General features: G+C 33.8%; 1 protein-coding gene and 1 long non-coding RNA gene across 4 annotated transcripts in view; one reads left to right on the top strand and one right to left on the bottom strand.

The window, feature by feature from the left end:
• Positions 1 to 27245, top strand: part of LOC138704671 (uncharacterized) — a 464077-nt gene that overhangs the window by 286899 nt on the left and 149933 nt on the right. The window lies entirely within an intron of this gene.
• The window catches only part of Srrm1 (Serine-arginine repetitive matrix 1), a 143580-nt gene that overhangs the window by 110276 nt on the left and 6059 nt on the right, over positions 1 to 27245 (bottom strand). For all 3 annotated transcript variants that reach the window (XM_069832759.1, XM_069832761.1, XM_069832760.1), the window contains exon 2: positions 12787 to 12876. In XM_069832759.1, coding sequence (XP_069688860.1) covers positions 12787 to 12876 — 90 coding nt within the window. The remainder of the gene's footprint in view (positions 1 to 12786; positions 12877 to 27245) is intronic.

The following is a 27245-nucleotide window of genomic DNA, read 5'->3' as shown; positions in this document are numbered from 1 at the left end:
GATTGACTTGAAATTAATTTAGTTGCCATAAGCTGACATGTGATAAACGCACTTATGTGGGTTTAAGCTTAAATTAGCTTATAGTGGCAGAATTAAGGTACAAATTAGATTTATTTTAAATTATGCTCTCTTTACTTAGAATGCTTCTTTAAATTTAAATTTTCATATCCGACTATTATTATTATCATTATGAACTGTAATTTATATTATGAATTAATATTCATTAACCACGGAATGTTTTTTCAGTGAGTGGCAGCTACAGATAACAAAAAAGATAAATAAATAGATGAGTGTAATTAGTTACCACTACCACTTGGGAATAAATGCATACATTTGCATTAAAGCATCTGGTTTACAAATAATGACTGTGCTTCCAAGAAATGGAAAGTTGAATGTCGAGTGTTCACAAAATGAGCAATTGTGATTTTTTTTTTTTCCACATCTTAAATAATAATACGCCTGTTTGTCTTATGTCTTTTCAGATTTTTTAAAAAATTAATATTGGTTTTTAGATATGTATGATTCTTTTGCATTATTCAGACAATGTTTTAGATTAACTCATTCAGAAGTTCATGTCAGTATATTATGTGCCTTTTCAGGTTAAAAAAAAAATAATATTGAAGAAAAATTAACAAACAGAAGATTTTGGCCTGCAAATCGTTTATTTGGCACTCCTGTAAATAAGTTTGCCCACCCCTGGATTAAACTGTTTATTCTTGAGAAGCTAAATACACTGACAGCTAAGCTGCTACCACAGTCTACTATATACAGTCGCGAAGCTCAATATGTAGTAAAAATGCAAACATGGGTAGTTGCCCACCACTAGGATCACTACTATCACTTAATCATCGCAGATCTCTCTCCTAGTAGACGACAAAATATGTTACAATTCCGTTCTGTTCTTTTGGAAATATTAACACCTTCCTTCCATTATTGAAATATTAAGTGCATAAAGTTAATTTATTATTTTAATGAAGTATATTAAATTCCACCATAAACTCGAAGATACCTGCAAGAAATGGGTTAATATTATTTTTGTTTGTGCAAAACGAACTGAAATTTACTATAATCGCTTCACTCATTCAAGATTATAGCGATAATTACCTATGAAACCAATAAATATTAATTTGCATTTCCCTTTACAACAATAATAATGGAAATATGAATTAATGGAGTAACTTACGTGTACCAGTACTTGTAGTGTAGGCTTACGTAGTTAACAAAGTGGGATGAGGTTAAGCAATAATAATCACACCAGAATTGGAAATGAAACGTAATCAATAAATTTTATTGTAACAGACTTTTTCTACGTCTCTAGTAAAGTAACAAATAAAAATAACAACAAAATTAACAGCTATAATTAAAAACATATCCTTTGAAAAAAAAAAAAAAAGTAGGCCTAAGCAATAATAATCCCACCAGAATTGAAAATAAAACGTGATCAATAAATTTCATTAAAGCAAACTTAATTTTTCTACGTCTCTAGTAAAATATTATTATTCCAATTATTATATTTTAGCCATTAACATTTTACAAGCATCAATGTGAAAGACGCAACGAGCTAGCACTCGATGGAAATACGACACAGTCCAAAGTCGACCGTGGACAGTCTATTGTTTCTAGTTGCTAACCGCTTGGAGCGCTTTATCACGAGATTTGCAAAAAATCACCTCAAGCTTCACGACTGTATATAGTAAGACTGTGCTGCTACTATGTCAACTTTCTATGATGAAGATTCATCTTCAAATTTCAGGAGGTCTAAATGAAATTTCTGCTTGGGGAAGAGCAAACAGTCGAGGGCATTTTCATATAATACTTCCATTTCCTCCTGTCACCATTTCAGAAGCTCCATTAACCATCTGCTTTTAGAAGAATATTACACAGCAGTAAAAATTAGTGTCACGAAGGTGGCACACACTTTCTTCTTAATATATATGGCTGCCATAGCACGCGATCTAGCTCCTGGATGATATGTCGAGCATCAGTCAGTAAAAGCTGCGTACAACGGCAGAAGAAGAAATGGATTATGAAACTTACCTTACAGTAAATGTTGAAAGTATCGTTCTTCAGCTCATATACAAGCATGATATCACGACAATATGTTGCCACTCACTTGTTCTTATTTCATGCTCAGTATTAGCCTGGAGTTCCTCTAATGTGCATGCGAATTTGTGCGAAACTATGTCTTTTAAACTACCCAATAAATAAAAATAACAACTGGTTAAATCTGGATTTAAGATTACGAAATTTAATGTTAAGGGGAGTAGAGTAGGGAAGAATGCGTAACGTGACCACAGGTGAGAGCTGTGTAATTTCCATAGGACACATGTCGTATATGCGGCAGCTATAGCCTATATTTTAATGAATTCGTATATTTTACATGTTGCTGAACAATTCAATCTCTTTCTCATGTTATGTACGATATTACTGTTTTTAGTTTACTTTTTAAACTCCTATACAAAGACAAGTTTAAATGGAATTATTTAATGTGCTCTCAAATAAAAAGATGAACTTTCATTTTCTGGACTGCACATAAAATATATTCTATATTTTATTATTATTATTATTATTAGAGCCCCTATTTTATGGTGAATTAAAATCCCCTAAAGATGTGCTTTATCCATAAACAAAGCAGTGGATATTTTGTGAGGAAAAATTTTTCGATTTTTCATTATTTTTACTATTATAATTATTAGTCATTAACAGGTTGTCTTACGACTAGATCTAGGATTTTACAGCAGTATAAAATGTATGTTTAGGCACCTAAAATACGCTTGTAATATGATAAAACAGGCATTTAAAATAGTATAGGACTCAATTTTTTATAATAAACAAAAGGGACTTAAGAAAAGAGAAACAATAGGTGAAACAATGATAAAAATAGCATACCGGAGTTACCACGGAGTGAGACTGTGGCAACTTTCCGCATAACAATGCACCATAACTGTTTGGCAGAACACCTACACCGGATGAAAATAATAGCCTCACCAATTTGCATGCTGCATAATTTTAGAACATGTGGTGCACTTCAGACTACTAGACAAGATCGGATGGACAACTTTTTGGGAAGTCAGAAGGCTAATGTAATGGCCTTGATCAAAATGTCTTGAGCGTTAGATTAAATAAATAATAAACAACAAAGAAAATACAATCCTTTGCTTTGCAATACACAACAAACATCAAATTGTCCCCTGCCAAGTGGTGTCTTTCGTCAGTGGGGGGAGAGAAAAAAAGCGCGCGCGCACGCACGCACACGCACACGCACACACACACACCTGCTAATGTAATTTAAAATTGTAACTAGGGAAACATAGGGTCTTATAATCTTGGAATTAATAATGCTAATGTAATTTGTAAATTTGTAAGTAGGAAGGTGTAAGGATTCATAATTTGGAATGGTATTTAACTATAATTTTATTCTCATTGTATATCTTATCACACAGATATTTATTGATTATGCAACTGGCAAATTTGCAATCTTAAAAATATAATTATCTAGAAATGTCAAAACATGTAATATTACAACCTATGTAATGGGGCATGTTGAAATATATACTGTAAAAAAAAACACACACACACACAACCCCCCCCCCCCAGCACGTGTTTATGACAGTTTTTGCTCAGAATGTCTTCAGAAATAAGCTCCGTTAAGTGGCGGTAACTTCTCGTGAATCACCCTGTATAGTAAATACACGAGTTTATTATGTTTTGTTGTGTTTTGTAATGCTAACACATTCAGTGAAAACGTACATATGGAACAATAAATTGTGTGGCAGAAAAAGAGAAACTTTACAAGAAAATTTCTGAGCACCATTTCAAAAAGAAAAAACAATACTAAATTTAGTGAATAGGTTTAATGAAACAGAGTCAGTTCCTCTTTGGTGTCAATTCGAGTGATGTACACTTCACATGTCCCCAAAGAAAAAGGATTAGGGACGTGAAGTTGGGTGATCACGCTGGCCACGCAACAGGTCCCGCTCTCCTTATCTATTGTTTCTCGTAGATGTTGTTCAGATGTGCTCATACAACCAGGCTGATGTGTGTTGGGACATCATGTTAGAATCACATATCCCCGCACATTGTAAAGGGTACATCCTCTGTGAGCAGTGTAAGAATGTTCCGAAGGGCACTCCATTCAGAGCGGCAAAATGACAGGACACTTGTAACCTGTTCGCAAGGGTACTTAAAGAAATAAATGCATAATTCATTTCATAATTGTAAATGTCACTAAATGCCGTCTTTTTTTCGATGTCACATAGCTTCTAAACAAGGCATCAGAGAACATGTGTTGTTTCACGAAAAATGATTCCCATTTCAAGATCTATCGATCCCCAGAGTTTGTCACAGAGATCCTGAAACACCCTGTATAATGTAGTTAAGATTTCAGGCTTTATGGTATTCAGGATAATTATTATTATTATTATTATTATTATTATTATTATTATATATATATATATATATATTTCAATCGTTGTTTGGAATTAATACTTCAACTTTCCAGAACTACTCCACTTACAGGTTCCACCATTCAGGCATTTAATCAAGAAAGTTTTAGCGTGAAATAATGGGCTTGTTATTTGACAGAAAACACTTTAGTACGAAATTGATTATTATTATTTATTCCTTTAGATAGTAATTAACTGTCTTACTACCAAACTGATTCAGATATTCTCTGTAAAATATATAGAAACAATGCCATATATTCATTCATTCATTCATAGTGTTGTGCCCAAGGGAAGGTCTTTCACTGCAAACCCAGTTTTCTCCAATCTGTTTTATTTTCTGCCTTCCTCTTTGTCTCTGCACATGATCCATATATCTTAATGTCGTCCATCATCTGATATCTTCTGCCCGAACTCTTCTGCCATTCACCATTCCTTCCATGCCACACATATTGTAACTGATGTCTAAACTGTGCAGTCATTAAATTTTTACAAGAATGTCGAAGTTCTGTTTTTTATTTGGTTATTTAACGACGTTGTATCAACTACAAGGTTATTTAGTGTCGATGGAACTGGTGATAGCGATATATTTGGCGAGATGAGGCCGAGGATTCACCATAGATTGCCCGACAAAGTTCTCTGTTGATGCCAACTTGTTGATGTCTGGCGTTTCTGAGTTTCCAAGGATAAATTTGTATGAGATGTACACTTAATTTAAAATTACTGATAGTTGCTCACAATATAAGGAAAATTACCTCATACTCTCATGCTGATAGTTGAGGCACTCAGCACACAAATGGCCCAACCCAGGAAACTCGCATATTGAGTTTATTGCTTCAAAGACCTCCTCATATTGTTTCCTTCAAAGTGTAAATTGACTTAATCATCATTCCCAATTTTTCTATGAAATTTCAGCACAATTTCTTTTGTGTATTGCATTTTGCATGCTGTTACAAGAAGTTAAGTGGAAACATGATTTTGTGTGTTGGGCTTTTGTGTGTTGATCACCTCAACTGTGAAACATGTTCACATGTTTGCAATTCACCACTTCATCATTGTGTGTAGATATTTTTAAACAATAAATTACGAGATTTTAAGACTTTACAGTGTTCAGAATAATAATAATTTATTTAAATGTGTGTTCAGATTTATATCTCCAGTGTATCATAACTACTTAAGGTCCCATTTTATCAGGATAATATAGTCAAGGATCCTAAGAATCACCTAATCTAATAGTTCTGTTACGTCTAGCTAGTCAAAACATTAACTTATAAACACTAAAATGTAAGTATGTCCGAAGTAGTTCTAAATTGGAGACATAATCATATCCATATGTTTAATCAACTGTTCAAAGACAGGTTTGAACTTAGAAGTTACAAATGACACCAATGAGAATCACTCAAGAGGCAACTAAGCCAGGAGATGAGGTAGAGTGGCCAGTTTCTTTCCCCCTACATTGCTGACTAGTAACGTATTACACTAATCAGACTTCAGATGTATACAAACAATTTATCCATATAGACTATTCTTGTACATAATTTTTCTTTCTTTTTCGTAATGGTTAGAGATATGCTAATTTTTTTAAATCATTAGTGTAGATATCTTCAAGCACTAAAATTATCATCATTATTATTGAAGTATTATGTCTCAGTGGTCTGTTGCAGTACCTACTCATCTCTTTAGTCTTCCTAAATTCTTGCTTCACCTCGAGTATAGTTCAGGATTAATTTGGTCAGTCTTTCCTGATCCATTGTCAATGTACTGTCTGAATGCCAGCTCTGAAACCATGGTAGGAATGCGCCATGGAACCCGGTAGACTGTATCCCAGTACCTGTCTCAAACACCATCTTTGTCCATCACAAGGTCCAACTGGACTTGCCAGAATTTAACCAGAGACTCTGACAGACATTTCAGCCGTTTTCTTGTGTGTGAAGAACTAACAAAACTGATGAAACTTTAAGATTTTATTATAAAAATTAATACACTCAGGGACAAAAAAAACCGGACACTTCTATATTTGCTTGTTTTTTGTTGCCAATTATTTCAAAATGAAACAAAACCCATTTAAACAAAATAATGTTCCATTTAGCACCTTACACGACAACATTAAAAAATAAATAAAAATCTCTAATGAGAAATTTTACAAAAAATTACAAAGGGCGTATAACTATGGCATCGTTTGGTCTAACTGTTTTTTCATTTTATGGTGCCTTAAACATTAAAAACTCTTTTTAGTAACGGGTATTACCCCCTCTGGCTTGAATAACTGCATCCATACGTCTTGGCATGCTCTCAATTTGGTTAGCAATGTCTTCTTGAGGAATAAGTTCCCATTCTTCGCAAAGTGCTCGCCTCAACTCTTGTAGCGATTCTGGTCTCGGTCATCTATGCTTAACACGCCGTCCCAGCATGTCCCACACGTGTTCAATTGGGTTCATGTCTGGACTCCTTGCTGGCCATGGAAGAACATGGATTCCCACTTCTTGGAGATAATCTTCGACCGCATGGGCAATATACGGCCGTGCATTATCATGCATTAAAACAAAATTATCGCCTACAAATTGGCCAAATGGCACAACATGATCAGCCAAACATTCATTTATATACATATCAGCTGTTAGTCTTCCATTTTCAACAAAAACCAACTCTGTACGAGCATCCGTACACACTCCTTCCCAAACGATCACTCCACCACCTCCATACGGCACATTTTCGGAAATACAACACTGTGAAAATCGTTCTCCCCTCCTTCTCCAAACTCTTTCACGTCCATCAGGTGAGCACAGATTGAAACGGGACTCATCGGTGAACAGAATACAGCTCTACTGTCCATTTCTCCAATCCCTGTAATCATTTGCAAAACGCAGTCGTTCAACTCGATGCATCCTGAGAAGTCTGGGACCAGTTGCAGGTCTACTTGATATCAGTCCACTTGCTTTCAACCTCCTTCTAACTGTTTTGGCCGAAATTGGGCGTCCATGCATGTTAACAAATTGCTGGGCTACACTAGTAGCTGGCAGGTTGCGCTCCCTAAGAACTCTCAACACCATATACCTGTCTTCATTTGGATTTGTAGCTCTTGGACGACCCGAACCTGGTCTTCTGGGATATTCTAGGGTCTCTCTATACCGTTTTATGGCATCATGGGTTGTGCTTCTAGCCATATTCATAACATTTGCAATGTAACGTACCCTGCGTCCATCATCGTAAAGGGCTGCAGCTCGAGCCACATCTTCAGGTCGCATCTTGTTTTAAGACAAATGTTACAACCCCACTTAAACTCAGAAAATGTAAAAATAAAGAAATAACGAATGATAACGATAATGAAGCACAAAATGGTTGAGACAAAATTGTTATAGCTGAGACTCCGAAAGCAAAATTGGAATATGTGGTTGTAATGGCTTGTTTATAAAACAAAAAACAATCAACAATGTATACACGTCTCCATAACAACAGATGGCTACCATAATATTGTATGAGAAGATAATATTTTGCAAAATACCAGCAAATATTAAAGTGTCCGGTTTTTTTTGTCCCTGAGTGTATTAAATGAAAATAAAATACAATTGACATGAATGCACCCAATTTATTAACTAAATGTTCACATATTTTTCTGCCTTAAAGACCTTCCAATGGGCACATGGGGTATTGAGACCCCATAGTTCTGTAATGTGTAGTGAATGACATATACCTACATCATCAGCATCAAAACTATATATTTTTAATTAATTTTGTACACCTTAAGACAAAAAAAATGGGAAGGCTCGAGAAACTAAATGCCAATGGGCAGACCTCGAGTGCAATTATATGAAGCAGAATTCATACTAGACACTTTACGTTTTCCTTTGATTCTTTGCAGTCAGTGTCGTGCACCAAGGGTATATGTAACATATTCATAAACAAACATTCAACCTACCGTGTTGCTGTGGCTGAGCAGTTTAAAGTGTTAGTGCACAGGATAAAAATCCTGCTGTCTTATTTTTATTTTTTTTAACAAAAAACGTTTAGCATGCCAGTTATTGTCTGGTTTTTTGCATTTAAATCGTTTGAGAGTTGTGGTATTGATGTGCACATACAAAAAAAAAAAATTCTTTCTTTCATCTAAGATCAATAAAAATAGATAATGAAGTAACAAATCCCAACGAAAATAAATACCGTATTCTTATATTTAAAAAAACTTCTAAAACACAGTTGACACGGATCACCTTTTATGCAAACTAAAAAACTACAATCTTTCTAACAGTGCCGTTGCTTGGTTCGATTCCTACCTTCGCGAACGCCAACAATGTGTATCAGCCGGTGGTCATTCTTCCAATTGGCGTACCGTCAAGGCCGGAATCCCTCAGGGCTCGGTTCTTGGGCCATTACTTTTTACGCTTTATATAAACGACATAACTAAGATCTTAAAATATTCAAAACACCACCTATACGCTGACAACTTACAACTTTACATTCATTCCCGAACTTGTACAATCAATGACTCTGTGACCAGAATTAATGAAGATCTAGCATCTGTAGCTCAATGGGCGCAAAAATTTGGACTCAGACTAAACCCAGACAAATCACAAGCTATAATAATGGGCCACCAACGAGCATTAAACAAAATATATCTAATTTCAAAGGCATATTGGTTCCGTTAAGTTCAATGTTAATTGAAAAATGAGTATTATTCAGTCAATACTTAACATAAAACACAATAAAACATGTTATAATAACATTTACACAGAGTTAATACACGACCTGAAGATGCCAATCAAAATTGGCGAAAACGTTTGTTTTTAAATCTGTGTAAATGTTATTATAACATGTTTTATTGTGTTTTATGTTAAGTATTGACTGAATAATACTCATTTTTCAATTAAAATAGATCTAGCCACTGTATCAAATACAAAAATAAATAATACTATAATTACATATAGTAAGACAGTAAAAAATTTAGGGGTATATTTAGATTCAAATTTAAATTTTCAAAGTCAAGTGACCTACATATGTAAGAAAACTTTTTCCATAATTCATTCCCTCAAACACTTAACCAATGTTTTACCTCTCAGCCTTAAAAAGAACCTGATCCAAACTTTAGTGATGCCCCACTTCGATTATTGCAATTCTTTATTCACGAATCTAAATATTGATCTTGCCCATAGACTACAACGTGTTCACAATATCTGCGTTCGTTTCGTTTGTAACATTAGAAAATTCGATCATGTAACACTGTCACTAGAATTGTTGTCTTGGAGTCCACTTAAAGAAAGAAGATTCTTCAACTCTCTCTTGTTACTATTTAAAATCATTCACACCTCCACACCCTCTTACCTAGCATCTAGTTCTGTTTACCTTTCACTACCTCGAACCCGGAATATGTACCTTCTCTCTATTCCTCTGCACAGAACATCCTTCTACTTATCATCTTTCAGCATATCTATTCCACGCCTCTGGAATTCTCTCCCTGACCACGTCAGAGACTGTCGGACAATATCAAAATTCAAATTTAAATTAAAAAATCACATTCTAGTTCGTGGAATTGCTTGTTGAACACATGTCAGGTTGCGCAACTTCACCTTAACCCTTGACATATAGTAAATATTGTAACTATGCTGTTGTAAAATTGAAAATTAATATGTAATGTATTTATTATTATTATTATTATTATTATTATTATTATTATTGTCAGTTATCAATATCATCATTGCTATCTCTGTTTTCTTTCTTTTTGTTATATTAGCTCGATGAGAGCACTATAATGTACTTTTGACTCTGTTGACCCTCTATAGGGTTTTAACTTAATTTGTATCATTTTCATCAGTGTTTGTATTTCTTTTTTGTATTTATATGTGCTATCTGGTAGGATGGAAGAGAAGGCCTTATGGCCTTAATCCTGTCAGATTAAATAAATTATTATTAAATTAATATCGGGTATGGGACCCCTAAGCCCGAGTTACTTGCCTCAACCTTTGAGGCACGGATGAAATAAAATTTCTAGAGTACCGACGACATGTAGATACTGTAACCTAGGTTTTTTAAATTTGAGTCCACAAGGCATTCATTGTCCTCCGTTATTATGCAGGCAAATTTGACTCCACTTCTTTTTTCATCTCTGCCCATACATTTTCTGTGGGATTCAAATTGCGTGAACAGGGAAGTCAGTCCATCACAATGATATCCTGCCTCTTGACAAACCGATATAAAACCGAAATGGATGTATGGACAGGTTGATTATTCTGTATGAAACAAATGGTTCCATCCAGATAATGCATCCTCACAGAGTGAATCATAACATATTCAATTTATTGAAAAATTCTAACTGCGAGAGCTTTTAGTTACGTAACATGTAACTACTTCATTTTCTCATCCCATACTATTGCATAAAAATAGAAGTATCTCTGGAACTATTTGGTAAAAAAAAAAAAAAAAAAAAAAGATGTAGTTTGGCATGTTTTGTGGCTGACTGTTTCATAAATTGGTAGCATTGTTGAAGACCATACAGGCTGACTTTGTGTGGATTTTCAAAACAAATTTACCATTCTGTGTTTTTTAATATTTTTCTATGGTTTACTTTGTCGCTTGAAGATAAAAATTCACAACATAATATGTACCTTTATCTCAGAAACAGAGATGGCAAGAAGAATGAAATTTTTACAGCTTATCTACAGTGGACTCTAGTTTCACGTCATCTGGATAAAATCTTTGTTGTGCATGAGTATTAATGTAATTTCATTTTTCTTAAAAAGTAGTCGGTTACAAAGAAAATCGTAAGTTACTATTTTCATGAAGTATACTTTGTAAAGAAAACCGCAGCATTTTTAAGATAACAGAATATCAGCGCAAAATTTTTATAAACCTGAGACGCAGGTACTTAAAGGTGATTAATTTAACATTGGTAATATAAGGCCTATGTTCTCACATTAGCACTAAGAATGGCAATCGTGTATTTTAATATAATGGCACATAATGTTGAAAAATGGCATTTATTATCCATAAAATACCATAGGAAGCATTTAATAAGCAAAGAACAGTAGTCCTTTGAATGCCTCAAATGTCAGTGTTATTCAAGCTATGATTATCTGGTGCAAAAAACCTGCACCTAGAATGGAATTGATGTTATGGGTGAACCAGTTGGCAGCTGTAGACTTCTAACACTTTACCTGTGTGTTCTCCAAACGTTGAGAGAGAGAGAGAGAGAGAGAGAGAGAGAGAGAGAGAGAGAGAGAGAAGAACGTTGCATGCCCCATGTGTGCATAGAACAGAACTCCACCCAGTGTTGCCAATTTAGCGATTATGTCGGTAAATTTGGCGATTTTTTACTTTTTTGGCGGCAATTTCTTTTATCCTTTCTATTGCTTCAGGTTCCTTAAAAGCCATTTGTAAGTAAGTATTGCTTAAATAGGGATTTAGTGACTTTTCCAACACACTCTAGCAACAAAAATGATACTTTCTCTACTGATAGTAAGGAATCTAGCGACTTTTGAACTACTGTCTCGCGATTTTCCGGACATTTAAGTTGGCAGCACTGATTCCACTCATGCTACCGCATTTCCAGAAAACATCAGTTCTGCTCCCTGAGTAGGAAACACATGTGCCTATCTTGTGTTTCTATATAGTTGCATATTTCCTGCTTCTATTGTGTTTATTTAATTTGTGAATATAATAGCAGGGCATTCGAAAACAGCAACATAGTTACTGTTTCACACTAAATTTATTTAGGTTACTTTTGACATTACATGCTTCAAATATAGTCTTCTGCCACATGAACAATACATTGTCAAATTCTTGGAAGATGGCGGACTTCATCTGCAGCAGCATTTCTGGATATCTCTCTGACTCTCTCACTGATCAATTTAAAGCTCTTCAGATGTCAACTCTTGATTGAAAGTGAATGCCTCGCTTCCACCCAACTTGCAAAAGTTCAAGATGGTAGGACTTCTCTCCCACAGGCTTCTTGTTATGCCCTAAAGCACTGAGTTGCATGTTTTTCTCTTGCAACTTGGATTTTATGAAGCACCTTTGTTCGTATCTCTAGGGCTGTATTGTTTACTACAAAATATGGCTATTTCGAGACTTTCAATATTGCAAAATTATGAAACAATCACTGATCTACTAGGCCTACATAGTACAAGATTTCAATGATCATGACTAGGAGCGCTGATTTATAGCATTGTTGCCACTACTTATCAAATGCCCTAGTGTATTTGTGTATTGCACTATGCTAAGCATCCCTATGTGAACTGATATTTTTCTAAGGAATTGTAGTAAGGCAAACCTATACAGCTCTGATGTCTGCTGAGACTACAGATAAAGTGTCGGAAGTCTGTCTACTAGCTTACAGTCATGTTTTATGTGTACATACCTTCCTGCTGAGGCTATCTCCAAACTTCATCTGCTTCAATAGTTTCTTCTCCTTGTCACTGAATCGGTTGTCCTGCTCCGCAGATGTCCCCTAAGAATTAAGTGGCAATGTACAAATAAGTATTTATGACACATGGACAACAATTCAACAATCAAGAAAATATAACAAATGCATCATTCTTCTTTCATTTTGTACACTTCCATCCAAACTGCTACAAATATGACAGCAATGGAATCAGTACACTGTTTCTGCAACATAGCCTCACTGAAAAGTGTGGAGTCCATCACATAAATGCAAGAATGCCAGCCATCACATGGCAGGTGATATTTGCAGATACAGGAAGAGTTTACAGACCAATAAAAAATTTATTCTTGGGAAATCGTAAATTTCATAAATTTCGTGGTTGTTTTACAAGTCCTAAGTCTTAATAATTTTGTAGGTATGCACACAAACTCTTTTTCTTGTGCCCAGTCAAAATTTCATTTATTTGGTGCCTGGTTTCAGAATTTTTGCACCATGTCACACACGTAACATTCAACATTTCAGAATTACATGTTAACTTGAAGGATGGAAAGGGAACATGTACGTGATTTCATTATGAAGAGCAAGTTCTCCAATTTTAATGACGTAAAAAATTAGAGTATGGCGCGCAATCAATGTTCACAGGGTTACCAGACCCATACTTCTTGAATAAGACATTAAACTTTGAAAAGATATGTTATCTTAATGCAAATTGTAAACAATTAAACTTTCAAACTCGCAAAAGTGTACACCACAGCCTACTGAACACAAAAATCTGATCTGATAATGTTTTATTTCATTTTAAAGGCTTGCTTTTCCCAAATAAAAAAAATAAATGAATAAAAATTCAAGTCCTGTGTTCTTGTAAGAAAGAGTATAACAGTAAAGTTGAAAAAAATCAACTGAGCAACATCATGGGACATGAACCAACAGCCAAGAGGACTGGCAGCATTAAACAACTGGTAACTATGTGAGAGAGTAACTTGCAACTAGAGGACAACTATGAACAAGATGGAGCTTTGTGATATTAATTTATATAAAGGTGAGGTGTTACAAAGAGCATAACTTGCACTTTACTTATTTACAAATGGCTTTTAAGAAACCCTCAGATTCATTGCCACCCTCACATAAGCCCACCATTGGTCCCTATCCTGTGCAAAATTAATCCAGCCTCTATCATATTCCACCTCCCTCAAATCCATTTTAATATTATCCTCCCACCTATGTCTCGGCCTCCCCAAAGGTCTTTTCCCCTCCAGTCTCCCAACTAACACACTATATGCATTTCTGAATTCACCCATATGTGCCATATGCCCTGCCCAATAACTTGAACTTTATCACGAAAATTTTCTACAGCATCAGTTTTCTGCATATTCAACATTTGTTGCCATTGCAAACATTAAGAAGATTGAAAAGGCGATGTGACGAAGGACAAGTATCCATACTACAAACATATTTTATTACATTAAGTACAATTAAAGACCAATGTCTTCTCAGTTGGTTGCTGACCAAATGGAAGTGTAGTGGTAGGGCTGCTACTTTAATGCCTTTAGACCTGTTTACATGGCAATTTACTTACTGGGTTTTAAGGAACCCGCAGGTTCATTGCCGCCCTCACATAAGCCCGCCATTGGTCCCTATCCTGAGCAAGAGTAATCCAGTCTCTATCATCATATCCCACCTCCCTCAAATCCATTTTAATATTATTACATGGCAATTAGAAGAAAGAATTAAATCGATATATGTATGGTAAGACTTTCCTGTGTTAAATTTCAACGTACCTCGTTTACATGTTTCAACCTATTTATGGGTCATCTTCAGAACTGGTCGTTGTTGGTTTTGGCGCCACTTGTTCTGTTTCCTGTGAGGGTGTGTTCCTGTGGTATAGTGTAGAGTCAAAGAGTGTGTGTGTTTTGAAGTTGAGTTGTGTGTTGAGAATTTCGTTGGGATGTGTTTTTGTGTGTTTGTGTATTTCATATTATTCTAGTGTGTTTAGTTCCTGGCTTTTTGGTTGGATGTGTAGTATTTCCATATCTGTGTTGATGACTCTGTGGGTGTGATTAGCATTTGTGATGTGTTCTGCATAAGTGGAGGTGTTTTATAATTTTGTTATGGCTGTGATGTGTTCTTTATAACGTGTTTGAAACGATCTGCCTGTCTATCCTATGTAGAAGTTGTTGTAGGTGTTACATTTGAGTTTGTATACGCCTGTGTGGTTGTATTTGTTTGTTTGTGTTGTTTGTGTGTTGAGATGTTTTTGTATAGTGTTAGACATCAACACAGACATGGAAATACTACACATCCAACCAAAAAGCCAGAAACTAAACACACTAGAACAATATGAAATATACAAACACACGAAAACACACCCCAACGAAATTCTCAACACACAACTCAACTTCAAAACACACACACTCTTTGACTCTACACTATACCACAGGAACACACCCTCACAGGAAACAGAGCAAGTGGCGCCAAGACCAACAACGACCAGTTCTGAAGATGACCCATAAATAGGTCGAAACATGTAAACCAGGTACGTTGAAATTTAACACAGGAAAGTCTTACCATACATATACTGAAGTGATACAGTGTTAAAAGTTGTGTAATCAAGATGTATAAAGAATTAAATATGTCTAACAGTGGGAATGAAATTTATGAGGTATAGTGCAGGTTATATAGAATGGGACCATAAAAGAAATGATGCAATAATGAAAGAACTAAAAATGAAACCTGTCAAACTACATGCAAACACAAAGAAAGAATCTGATAAGCCATGTTAATGGATTGGACCATGTGACTATCCAAAAATGACTACATCACTGCCATAAAAGAAGTAGATGATCAACTGGTCGACCAGCAGACAGCTGGATCCAGATTGTAACAGGGCACAGAGCCTAAAATTTGCCTGGAAGATGATAATTAAAATGTAATACAGAACGAAATTGTACTGGACTTCCTTGTTTTGTGAATTGTGCTGTACCACTTGCATAAATGTGGTTTCTTACATTGTTTACATTATGCACTGATTAATTTTCTTTGCCACATTGTTGGAAGGAAAAAATTAGTTAGCAGTGTAACACTACTGCTCTCTGGAGAGCACTCAATTATTACAGTTCGTAAAAAAAGACTTTGGTGATAACACTTCAAATCATGGTTTGTGACCTCCAAAATCCCTCTCTTGAATTTCTGTGATTTTTATCTACTGGGTAAGCTTAAAGATAAAGATTCATCAACAACAGAGAAGCTCACAAATCTCAAATGTTTAAAAGCCGTCAAGGAGCTTATTTTTTACTTCATCAACGTTTATAACCTCTGACATCAGCCAAACAATATCAAATTGAATGTGATATTTTGATCCATCATATGACTAACATCAAATCACTGAAGTATTATTACGGTTGGTCACTTGAATATACTATTAAACCAAAGGGTGTATTTAGAAGCTATTACACAAACTTCGTAAGTTTTTTTTAGTAATATAACAGATAATGTTCATATACTTGGAACGTCTACAAAATACATGAACTAAAATTGATTTTTTTAAAGATTTTAAGTAATAGTTTCATTTCAAATTGATATTAATTGTAACACTACTTTTGCTGTGTAAGTGCTTTGTATCTGATGATGTTTTCCATCAATCCTTCTAATAAAAATATTTATTTATAATCTTCAATTAAATTTGTCAATGTCTACCCTTAAGCTTAAAATAATATCCTTTATGAATTCTCTTTATCAGTATTTTGTAACATTTTCATATTCATAGTAACATTTATTGCCAAAAATTAATCACATCAATAAATATGTTTCATATGTATACAATTCTTGTAAGGGAAATGTTAATAAGCTCATATTAAAAGCTATCCTCAAACTGTGCATATAGCTAGATCTGTACATTAAATAAACAAAAATTTAGCCCATATTAAGTGTGAGAAAGTGAAAACTTACTTGAAACATTACATTAAGAATCAGTGTCACATTTTTGGCAAGACTACTTCAGCTATCATCCTTAGTCAATCGCAATCATGCTACATAACACAGAAAACAACCTTGTGCACTCAATATTCCTTGCCAGCTGAGTAAGCACTATCTACTGATGTCTGAGGGTACTCAATTTTTTGATAATCCTTTACTCAAGCTTTAATTTCGTAATCTTGAAGCTAATATTACCTGCTGGTATAACTGGACAATACTCCTAAAATTCGTAACCTTTACTTTCAGAAAAGATGTGTGGCCTTAAATATTCTATACATAAATTAAGGGAATGTCATACTAATGGGTAGGTACCTATATAATTATTTGCCAGTGAAACGACTCAATCTAACAAGACATTAGAAATGTGACAGTTATTAATTTGACTTTTGCCGAGGAGGAAATCTGTAGGAAATAGGTGAAACCAGCCAAAAGTGATCTACCCTACAGAAATTAAAATTTTATTGCAGAACCCACCGGGTTTCAAGGAGCAATTTAAAGATGCATACAGAAAGACAGTATTATTTCGATTATTTATTGTAAATACACTTTAAGTCTGCATTGTGAAACGCAGTTGTTATAATTTACTGTCCTATGTTACAAAGCTACAGAACACAATGGACCATGCGAGATGTGGCATTTGTAAAGAATTTCTGTTTTAGAAGAAACTTACATAAACAGTGAATAACACAACAAACATCACCTGCTATATGCTGGCCAGATATTGAAATCTAGTTCAAGAATGCAAGTGAACACAATTAAGCACAATAAAACAGATTATACACTGCTCAAAACAATTCGAGGAACACTATGGATTACTTAAACACTTTTATTGAACAAACGTGAATATTTGGAAATTAATTAATACATTATTTTTGACACTACTTAACACCATGTAAAGAAAAACAAATATGGTAATTAATTTTGTCAATACACTAAAATGCCACTAAGCAAGTATTCCTGTAATTATTCTGAGCAGTCTACAAAAATTACTGAACACATTTTCAACAAAATACAAAACTCAATATCCCAAATTATGAAATATTAATTTGTAATTAATAATATGAGCAAAATCAAGTCATAAATATAGGTGCCAAGAAGGTGCTAAACAGTCGACTCCCGATAATTTGCGTACAGTTAAATTACTTTGAGGGTAATTCTAGATCCTTTTGGGAGGGAGAGGGAGGGCGAAGTATAGCTTTTTAGTTGGTTATTTAACGACACTGTATCAACTACTCGGTTATTTACTGTTGATGAGATTGGTGATGGCAAGATGATATTTGGCGAGATGAGGCCGAGGATTCACCATAGATTACCTAACATTTGCATACTGATGGGGAAACATGGGAAAAATCCCAACAAGTAATCAGCCCAAGCAGGAATCGAAACTATGCCCAAACGCAACTCCAGATCAGCAGGCAAGTGCCTTAGCCAACTGAGCTACACTGGTGGCTAGTATCGTTTTTATTTCCATTTTTAATCGATTTGTGCTTTCGCTTAAGAAATTTGCGATGTAAAATCAGAAAAAATGAACAATCCTTTAAGAAACAAAATAAGATTACATTATTTCTGTTAAAGTAGTGTTTTATGATGATACTTTGTAAAATTTGTGTTTCTTGTTTTAAGATTCTATCCCACTGCAGTACAATACAACATTTTGTTTTTTTTCCACTCGCTGTTATTTATACTCGCTTTAACATCTTTGGTCATATCGCGAGTTAATCTTGTATAACATTATAATGTTTAAAATTTTTTGCAATGTTTCACATTTTGCACTTGATTCTGAAGTGTATTTTAGTAATTAAACCCATCAGAGTAACTTTTAATGGACTTTAAATAATAATTTAAAAAATCGCGATTTTCGATATTTCGCATAAGTTCATGCATTAACCTAATTAGTGCAAATTATCGGGAGTCGACAACATTAAAATAAAATCAAAATTAAACATTTGCTAGGGTATTTTTTTAAGAATAATGCACCATTCTTGCTTAGCTTAGATGATGCAATATATACAAGTGTTTCATCAGTTGTAGTCTAGTATTTTCTGATCCATTTCTTAACATATTTTACATTGCACAGTTATTGGTGTTCATAATGGCACATGCAGAGGTGTCAAATACGGTAATTCACCAAGGGTGATCAATTCAGTGCAAGAACCATGTAACCCTCACATAGTTTTCTCTGAAAAAATCGAACTTAAAGAAAATTGTAATACAGTGATTGAAAACTTATAAGCTACAGGGTGTAACTGAATGACTTTTTCAAAATTTGGGGGATGTATAGGGTAATATGGTGAACATTTTTCACTGAGGAACACATGACCAGAAATGAAAAATGGAGGGTCCATAGCACTTCGATATTCTGGCCCACATATCTCACACTATCTTCAGGCAGGGAGTAACTGAAGAATACAGGGAAAAACAATCGAAGTCACAATTCTCAAAAGGGTCATGTTATCTAATTCAGTATATTACTTTTAGTGTTTTTCTTATCAAAATTGGTAAAGGAGAATTATCACCATGGATACAGTCAACCCTTCCTACTTTTTCATTAGGGACAGCTGAATTACAAGATGACATCACGGGCCCTAAGAGAATTGTGGCTATGATTATTTTCCCCTATACTCTTCAATTGGAAGGGGATGCTCAGTCCCTTGGGCTGTGCACTCTTCTAACCTCACTCCTCCTGACATTTTCCTATGCGGTTATGTGAAGACTATTGTGTACACAACACCAATAGAAACAGTACAGTGTTCGATACCATAAGAGCGAAATGTGGGATCTTTCAGAGAGTAAGACAAAACATGGTTTGTCATTGCACACTATGTAACAAAGTTGACGGTCGTCACTTTGAACATTTATTGTAAATGTGACAGTTAATAAAGTTCTTCAAACTACTCTGATGTCTTATTTAACATTACTGAATGTGTATAATGTTCGCCGTAACAAGAACAAGAAAAGCAACATCACAGTGCTGTAGATACTCCAATTCTCATTTCCAGTCATGGATTCCTTGGTGAAAAATCTTCACCATATCACCCATCATATCTCCCTAAATTTTGAAAAGTCATTCAGTTACACTCTGTATAAAGCTATTCAAATGTATCTTAACATAATCCCTACTCTAATTCCACTTTCGTATTACTGAATATTTTCCTATTTATGAAGTTAAGACTTCTTCATTTTTGAACAAATGACTATAAAAACGGATTTAAACTGAAAGATCTGAAACTGAATTTAACATGTAAAACATCTTTCACCAAGAATTCTATACCAGGTCACTTTTGTTTCAATATGACTCTTCACCTACTAAGGGTCGTATTCATAGACAAGACTTTGGACCAAAGTTGACTTTGGAAAGTACAAAGTCACCATTTTCCTATTCACAGTCGACACTTTGACAAAAGTAAACTTCAATCGTGACTTTACTTCGAAGTCGCCGAAAATCTAGACTTTGACTTTGACTTTCGTTCGTGGACATAAGGAAAATGGCTGATATTTGGAAAACTGTTGAATTTTCCGAGAATATTGAGGGCATCAAACCTGTTCATGTTCCTTAGCGTATTATTAGATATAGATAATAAATTCATATCAAGGTACAGATTTAATAAACAGACCATATTAGATATCTTCGTCATGTTTCAACATTCACTGATGAATAAAAATCAAAGAGGATTATCTGTTCCACCAATATTTGAATTTATTTCATCGCAAATTTACGCTACAGGTAACTGATGGCTTAATAATGATTTGACTGTTTAATTCTATATAGAGGATAATTATGTTATACAGTTGGATATGCAGTTAATTTTTAATCCTGCAATTGTCATAATAATGTTTTCTGAATATTGATTTCAGTTAATTTTTAAGTAGTCTGTCATTAGTGGCATCTTCTTATCTTCCTTATTTTCAGAATAAAATTATTTTATAATGAAATAATTCGAAGGCTTAATGTGAACCTAACCTAACTACAATCGATGTTTTATTCACAACAAAATTCTTGGCAGGCAATACTATTTCAGATTAACTATACCAACATTGTTTTGTAGTTAGGAATTTTATTGTATTATATACGAATACAAGACTGTTCGAAACTGAGTTAAGATTTTTTGTGACCAAGTAGAAGAACGAATTATTATCAATTGGTGTAAAGATCTAAAAATATCAATTCTTTTACTTACGTGAGTTCCACACTAAGCCCACGAATAATTATTATGTAAAGCTGCAAGAATGGCTAACAATCGCTTAAATGTACCGACAGTCAATTGTTTCATTGGTTTGTGTCTCAGAAGATGGCTTTTATTGTGGCAATGCCTACTCTATTTCAACTATCTGTTAATTTAATTCGTTTAGAAAGCAGTGATTGTGATTGCCAACATTAGAACAAGATCGTCAAATCTCAACTTACCGAAGTCAAAGTCAAAGTCTCAGAAGTATTGTGTATGAATAGGACTTTCAACAAAGTTAAACTTTACTACGAAATTCGACTTTGAGAAGTCTTCATCCAAAGTCTCGTTTATGAATACGGCCCTAAAGGATGTCTCCCATTGTTATATAAATCCAAAATGAAGATATGTTATTTTAAACTATTCAGCACAAATCAAGTCTTTTATTCCTATTATTAATATTATTTTCTAGTTATTTAAGATAATTTTCCAGACAAAACTAGTGAATTCTTAAAATTTCTTGGAAGTACTTCTCGTTGCACTAATGAAGATTTGTCCAGAAAAATACGACCATACTGTATTATAATACTACTTATTGTCAAATCTGTACATGTTCATAAAAGATTTTGATTCTCAAGTGTAGAAGATTTTTTGTTACTATTAATAAGTGAATTCAGATGCTCAATAAAAGAGGGCAATGGACATTCAACCAATAGGACTATTATGCATTTGTTTTAAAATGATTCTAAAGAATGTACCTGATGCCTAATTTTATGCCATTTTGAACTCGAACTGCTCTGTGATGCAAAATATGACAAGATACAAAGAATCAGGATCTTCCCTTACAATTGGTGAACTCTTGATTATTACATCACCTATGCAATCTTAAAATAATCCTCGTAAAACACTCACAACCAATTTTCCAAAATAGCCTATAAGTTAGTCACAAAAGTATTCATTCTGTGAAAAGCATTCTGGGCATCTTTAAAATGAAGGTAGATGAAGTTAGCAATTATTTTTTCACATTGCTACCTGAACAACACATGATGAATGTGACAACATATGTAATAACAGTAGATTGTGCTAGGTTTAATACATTAATCAAGTGATGGAACAGCTGTGAAAAACACTTTTCTTACTCATGACTAGAATCTGGATTTTTATGTAAATTTGTTATACCTTCTAACCTAGAAATTTAAGAAGCATAAAATCTTTGTGAATTCTAGAGATTTATCATATATTCAAATTTAACATTATTACATTAACATTAAACTGCAAATTTGAGCTCTCAGTTATGTTATCAATTCGTAAAGACAATGTAATTAGTTCTAAAGTAATCAATACTTTAACAAACATTCCAAATTGAACACACCAGCAGCTACATACTGGTGAAAGGAAATTTCAATTGTGTAAAACAGATATATGGATCATGTGCGGAGACTAAGAGAAAGGCAGAAAATATCAAAGATTGGAGAATGCTGGGTTTTCAGTGAAAGACCTGCCCTTGGGCAGAAAACTATGAACAGTAGTTCGTAGGACACTGAAGATGATGCAGCACCGGTGTCGAAACAGGCCGTCTGTCTAAGATACATAACCTATTTTAAATTTTAACACTTAACGTGTCACTAATACAATTTTAAGTTTTTTTTTTTTTTTGTCATTCATGTCCTGTTCGTAGTAGCAGAACACTGAAGATGACACAGCACCAGCATCGAAACAGGCTGTCTGTCTAAGGTATATAACCTATTTTAAATTTTAACACTTTTAACGTGTCTACTAACACAATTTTAAGTTTTTGAACGTGTTAACGTGAACTAGAATCAATGAAAACTATGAATGCATGAAGATTGTTTTTGAAATTCAAGATATTCCTCTTTCATGACATTTTTCTCAATATCTCAAACTAAGATAAGAAAAGAGAGTTAAGAAAATAAGTCAACTGAACCACATCTTGCAGAAAAGAATCAATTCACATGATATCTGAACTGAGAAAAATACACTTGGGACTTTAACGTAAACAACAAACTTACAAATATAACTTCACACTTATTGCTTTAACCAAAAGCATATTGTAGAATGTATCTTTGATCAAAATATGAATCCTTGAAATTATTTAATTATTTAGACATTACTTTTTTTTGTGGTTTGGTTTCTTTCTGCAGAATACAGTCCAAATAAGTATATACAGTACTTTATTAACATTAAGAGATGTGGTAGAGGAGATGTCTGACATGTGACAGAAGAATAATAGGCCTATGTCTTTGTGTCTTGTAATTTAAAACAAAAATTGGTGAAATAACTTGGGAGCCAGTTTTAATAACCAATATCACATAAAAATCCATGCTCTATTCATGACTTACTGAAATATTTTCTTACTATTCTATGTACCTCAAGTGTTAATTACAATGCAAATGGACTTAATTTCCATTGCACAGCATTTGCCAAGAAACAGGTTTCGCTCAACTAAATGCCACTGATCTTTTACTGTTATAGACTGAATGCGACTATTGAAGAAATAGTGTGTACATTTCCACTGTATTGAGCATGGAAAGGTTTTTGTTGTGTAGCATGGACAGATAACATAGGCCAAAGGGACGTCAATGTTAAAGCATCATAGCCTATACAGCTGACTTCCGCATTCAGTTTAGTTTAGTTCATGGCAATGAAGTACACACCAGAACAGCAAATCTTCATTTATAAAAAGTATATTATGAAAAAAATCATACAAAAAGTATGCTATATTTCCAGTACTTATTACAAGATAAGCCAATATAATGTTTAAGTCGCAAGATTTTAATGCTGAAAGTTTATGCATTGAATCACTGCTAAACAACCTGTTATTTGCCCATGTTACTGGTTGATTGGTGCTCCATTCAGCAAAACCTGTTTCCAGGCATACACCAATTACTGTAGAAAGTCCAAGAATTCAAAAATCAATTAAAAGCTAAAGCAACACAGTTAAGAAAAAAAATGTAAAACCTGAAATATGAACAACAGTCATATAAAAACTCGTATATATTAAGAGACTTCATTCATTGGAAGTTACTACAACAATGACAAAGGACAAAATCAAATCTGCTTTATTCAGCCATTCTGGTTGTAACCAAACTACTATTCGAAACCCTTTAACCTATTAATGAATTAATCATAAAGGATAAATATTAGCAGCAATATTTAATTTCATTCCAAACCCAACTTTGAATGATTACAACTACGGAACTAATTCTCTTAATAGTACAACAATTCTTCATTAAACATTCTTCTTCAAATGAAGGTCATACAGAAAATAATATAGTAACTGAATAATAGATAAATGAGTGCCAAAGACCATCAACCAGTGTTTTAAATGGAAATGTAAAAGCTTGAAATTAATTGATGAACTAGTGGACTTACTCGTGTTAAACGTCTAACACGAGTTAAGTCCACTAGTTCATCAATTAATTATATTCAAGTGTTAAAAGTGGTGTATGCAAGATTCAAAATGGATTGAAAGCTTGAGTTTATAAAGCAAAGTTACAAAAATGCTGTCTTAAAGTGAAATTATGTACATATAAAAAACACACATGAACATAACACATATTTATATAACAAAATTGAGACAAATAGACACACTGCATTCCTTTGTTTGTTTAGTGAGCTTGAAATCAGACTATTTATTACGTGAATTAAAACTTCAACAAAGCAACAAAAAGTAGGAGGTGCTCATTTTATACTTTTTTGCTATTTTATATACCTCAAAATGTCAGGGATGATTTTAATATAACAATGACACTGAATGCACTGGCCACTAGCAATTCCGCCCAACATGGTATCATTACAAAAATATTCAGCACAATTAATGAAAGGGTATTGTCTGATTCGTATACAGGGCGAACTGAAAGTAATGTCATTAATTTCAGGGAGGTATTCTTTGAGATATTTCAAACAAAAAGTTTAATACAATTTTATTTTGCTCATTTTTGCTTCTTTTCGAGATAAAAATTGTTTTATATGAAACATCTTGCAAGGTGTTTTGGGAAAGTCGTTGATTTAATTCCTAATATGCTCAATCAATTTAAGAGAGGAGTGTATGGTGATAATAAATGATTGAAGAAATTTTAGTTTTGACCTTTAAAAGTGCAGAAATTTGATCTGAACAAATGTAACTTTTCGTTCTGCAAAGGAATTTTACAATGTTATAGTTGTTCAGATCAAATTTCTACACAACTAAAGGACAAAACTAAAATTTTTTCATTCACTTATTATCATAATACACTACTCTCTTAAATTGTCTGAGCATATTGGGAATTAGATCAATGGCTTTCCCAAAACACGCTATGAAATATTTCATACAAAACAATTTTTATCTCGAAAAGGAAGCAAAAGCGAGAAAAATTGTATTAAACCTTTTTGTTTGAAATATCTCAAAGAATAACCCCCTTAAATTGACATTAATTACAGTTGACTCTGTACAGCCTTAATCTTATTAAAACAGTACCGGTACTTGCAAATATAACTGTATATATTTTTCTTGAAAAGGAAATGTCAGTATATAACTTAGAAGCAAAAAAAAGTGTCAGCATGGAATGCTAGCCCAAATCAAGCAATTAGGGACAACAAAAATATTTATCTGGCTAGGATAAAAAGCTTTGTATCTTTTGTTTAGGAGCTGTAAGCTAATTGACTAACCTACAGTTGTTCCTCTAAAGATGAATAGTTCACAATATACAAAAGACGTACCAAAACACATGAGCATATTTATATCACAATCAAAGAAAAACAATTTCATGAACTTTATGCATTTCATAACAATTCAATTCTTTGTAACGTATTACCAAGAATTTTCCTGTCTGCAACTTATTTTCTTGAGCTATTCTTGCAAGACATAGTAAAGGTACTCTCTCCTCTGTTCTCAAAAGTGTCAATTATTATATCTCAAACCTTACCACAATAATAAGAAACTTTGATTTCAGGCAATGAGTAGAAGGCTTGGGAATTGTGGAAAGTTTCTGTACTGTATTATCTCGGTTATTTCTGAAAATTATGCTCTCCAATCTTTCTCGAATAACAGTGTAATATATAGGCTAGGATTCATACACAAATACATACTGTTACTTACTTACTGGCTTTTAAGGAACCCGGAGGTTCATTGCCACCCTCACATAAACCCGCCATTGGTCCCTATCCTGAGCAAGATTAATCCAGTCTCTACCATCATATCCCACCTCCCTCAAATCCATTTTAATATTATCTTCCCATCTATGTCTTGGCCTCCCCAAAGGTCTTTTTCCCTTCAGCATCCCAACTAATACTCTATATGCATTTCTGGATTCGCCCATACGTGCTACATGCCCTGCCCATCTCAAACGTCTGGATTTTATGTTCCTACATATTGTTACTGGAAAGTTGAAAGTCATGCAAAAATATTTTTATACGTGTTACGTCTGTGATGACAAATATGCAAAGAAAATCGTGTATATTTTCGCATATTTGAGGCATTCCAGCATATAATAGACAATTGTACAGACACTGTAGTTTATCTACAGGATTTTGTTGCATAAACTACCAAATCTGCATATTTTGTAAAATAAAAAAATAAGTAACAAGATTCTGGATTGTTTTGTTATCAGCACAATATTTTTTGTCATTGATTAACTTGTAACTTCTTTACCGTGTTAATATGAGGAATTCTACCTGGTTGACTAGTAACAAAGTGTTGTCCCTCATTGTCCAAAGCCTAGTGGAGGTCTCGCACTATCTTCTGGTTTCCTGCTGTGATGAGGTGTGTTCATAATTGTGTCGAAAAGGGTGTGTGTTTCGGAATTGAGTTCAAGTGTTCAGGATGTGCTGATGGTGTGTTTTTGTATGTTTATAAATTTGATATTGTTCTACAGCGTTCATCTTTGGACAATGAAGAACAACACCTCGAAACTAGTCAGACAGGTAAAATTCCTAATATTAACATAGTAAAGAAGTTACAAAGTTAATCAATGATTACATAAGAGTTAAAAGTGTATATATGACAATGAAATTATACCGAAAATAGCTTTGAAAATTTAGGGAATTAAAAGTGGCAATTCTTTCTCTGTCCTGCAAATTTTTTTTTAAAACACATAGCGAATTTTGGAGGTGCAGAGATGATATAAAAGATATAGAAACTCTGTACAAGGCTAATATAGGGGGAAGTGAAATAATCTTGCAGATTGAAAGGAAGGAAGGGTACACTTAAATGAATAGAAAACCTACATAACATTTTGTAATTAAATGCATGGTTAATTAGAAAATTAAGTTGAAAGTTTCAGCAGTCTGTCAACATCACAA

This window comes from Periplaneta americana, chromosome 8 (genome assembly GCF_040183065.1).
Source record: "Periplaneta americana isolate PAMFEO1 chromosome 8, P.americana_PAMFEO1_priV1, whole genome shotgun sequence".
NCBI classification, from domain to species: domain Eukaryota; kingdom Metazoa; phylum Arthropoda; class Insecta; order Blattodea; family Blattidae; genus Periplaneta; species Periplaneta americana.
The sequence above is the reverse complement of the archived record's forward strand: the minus strand, read 5'-3'. Positions and strand labels throughout refer to the sequence as shown.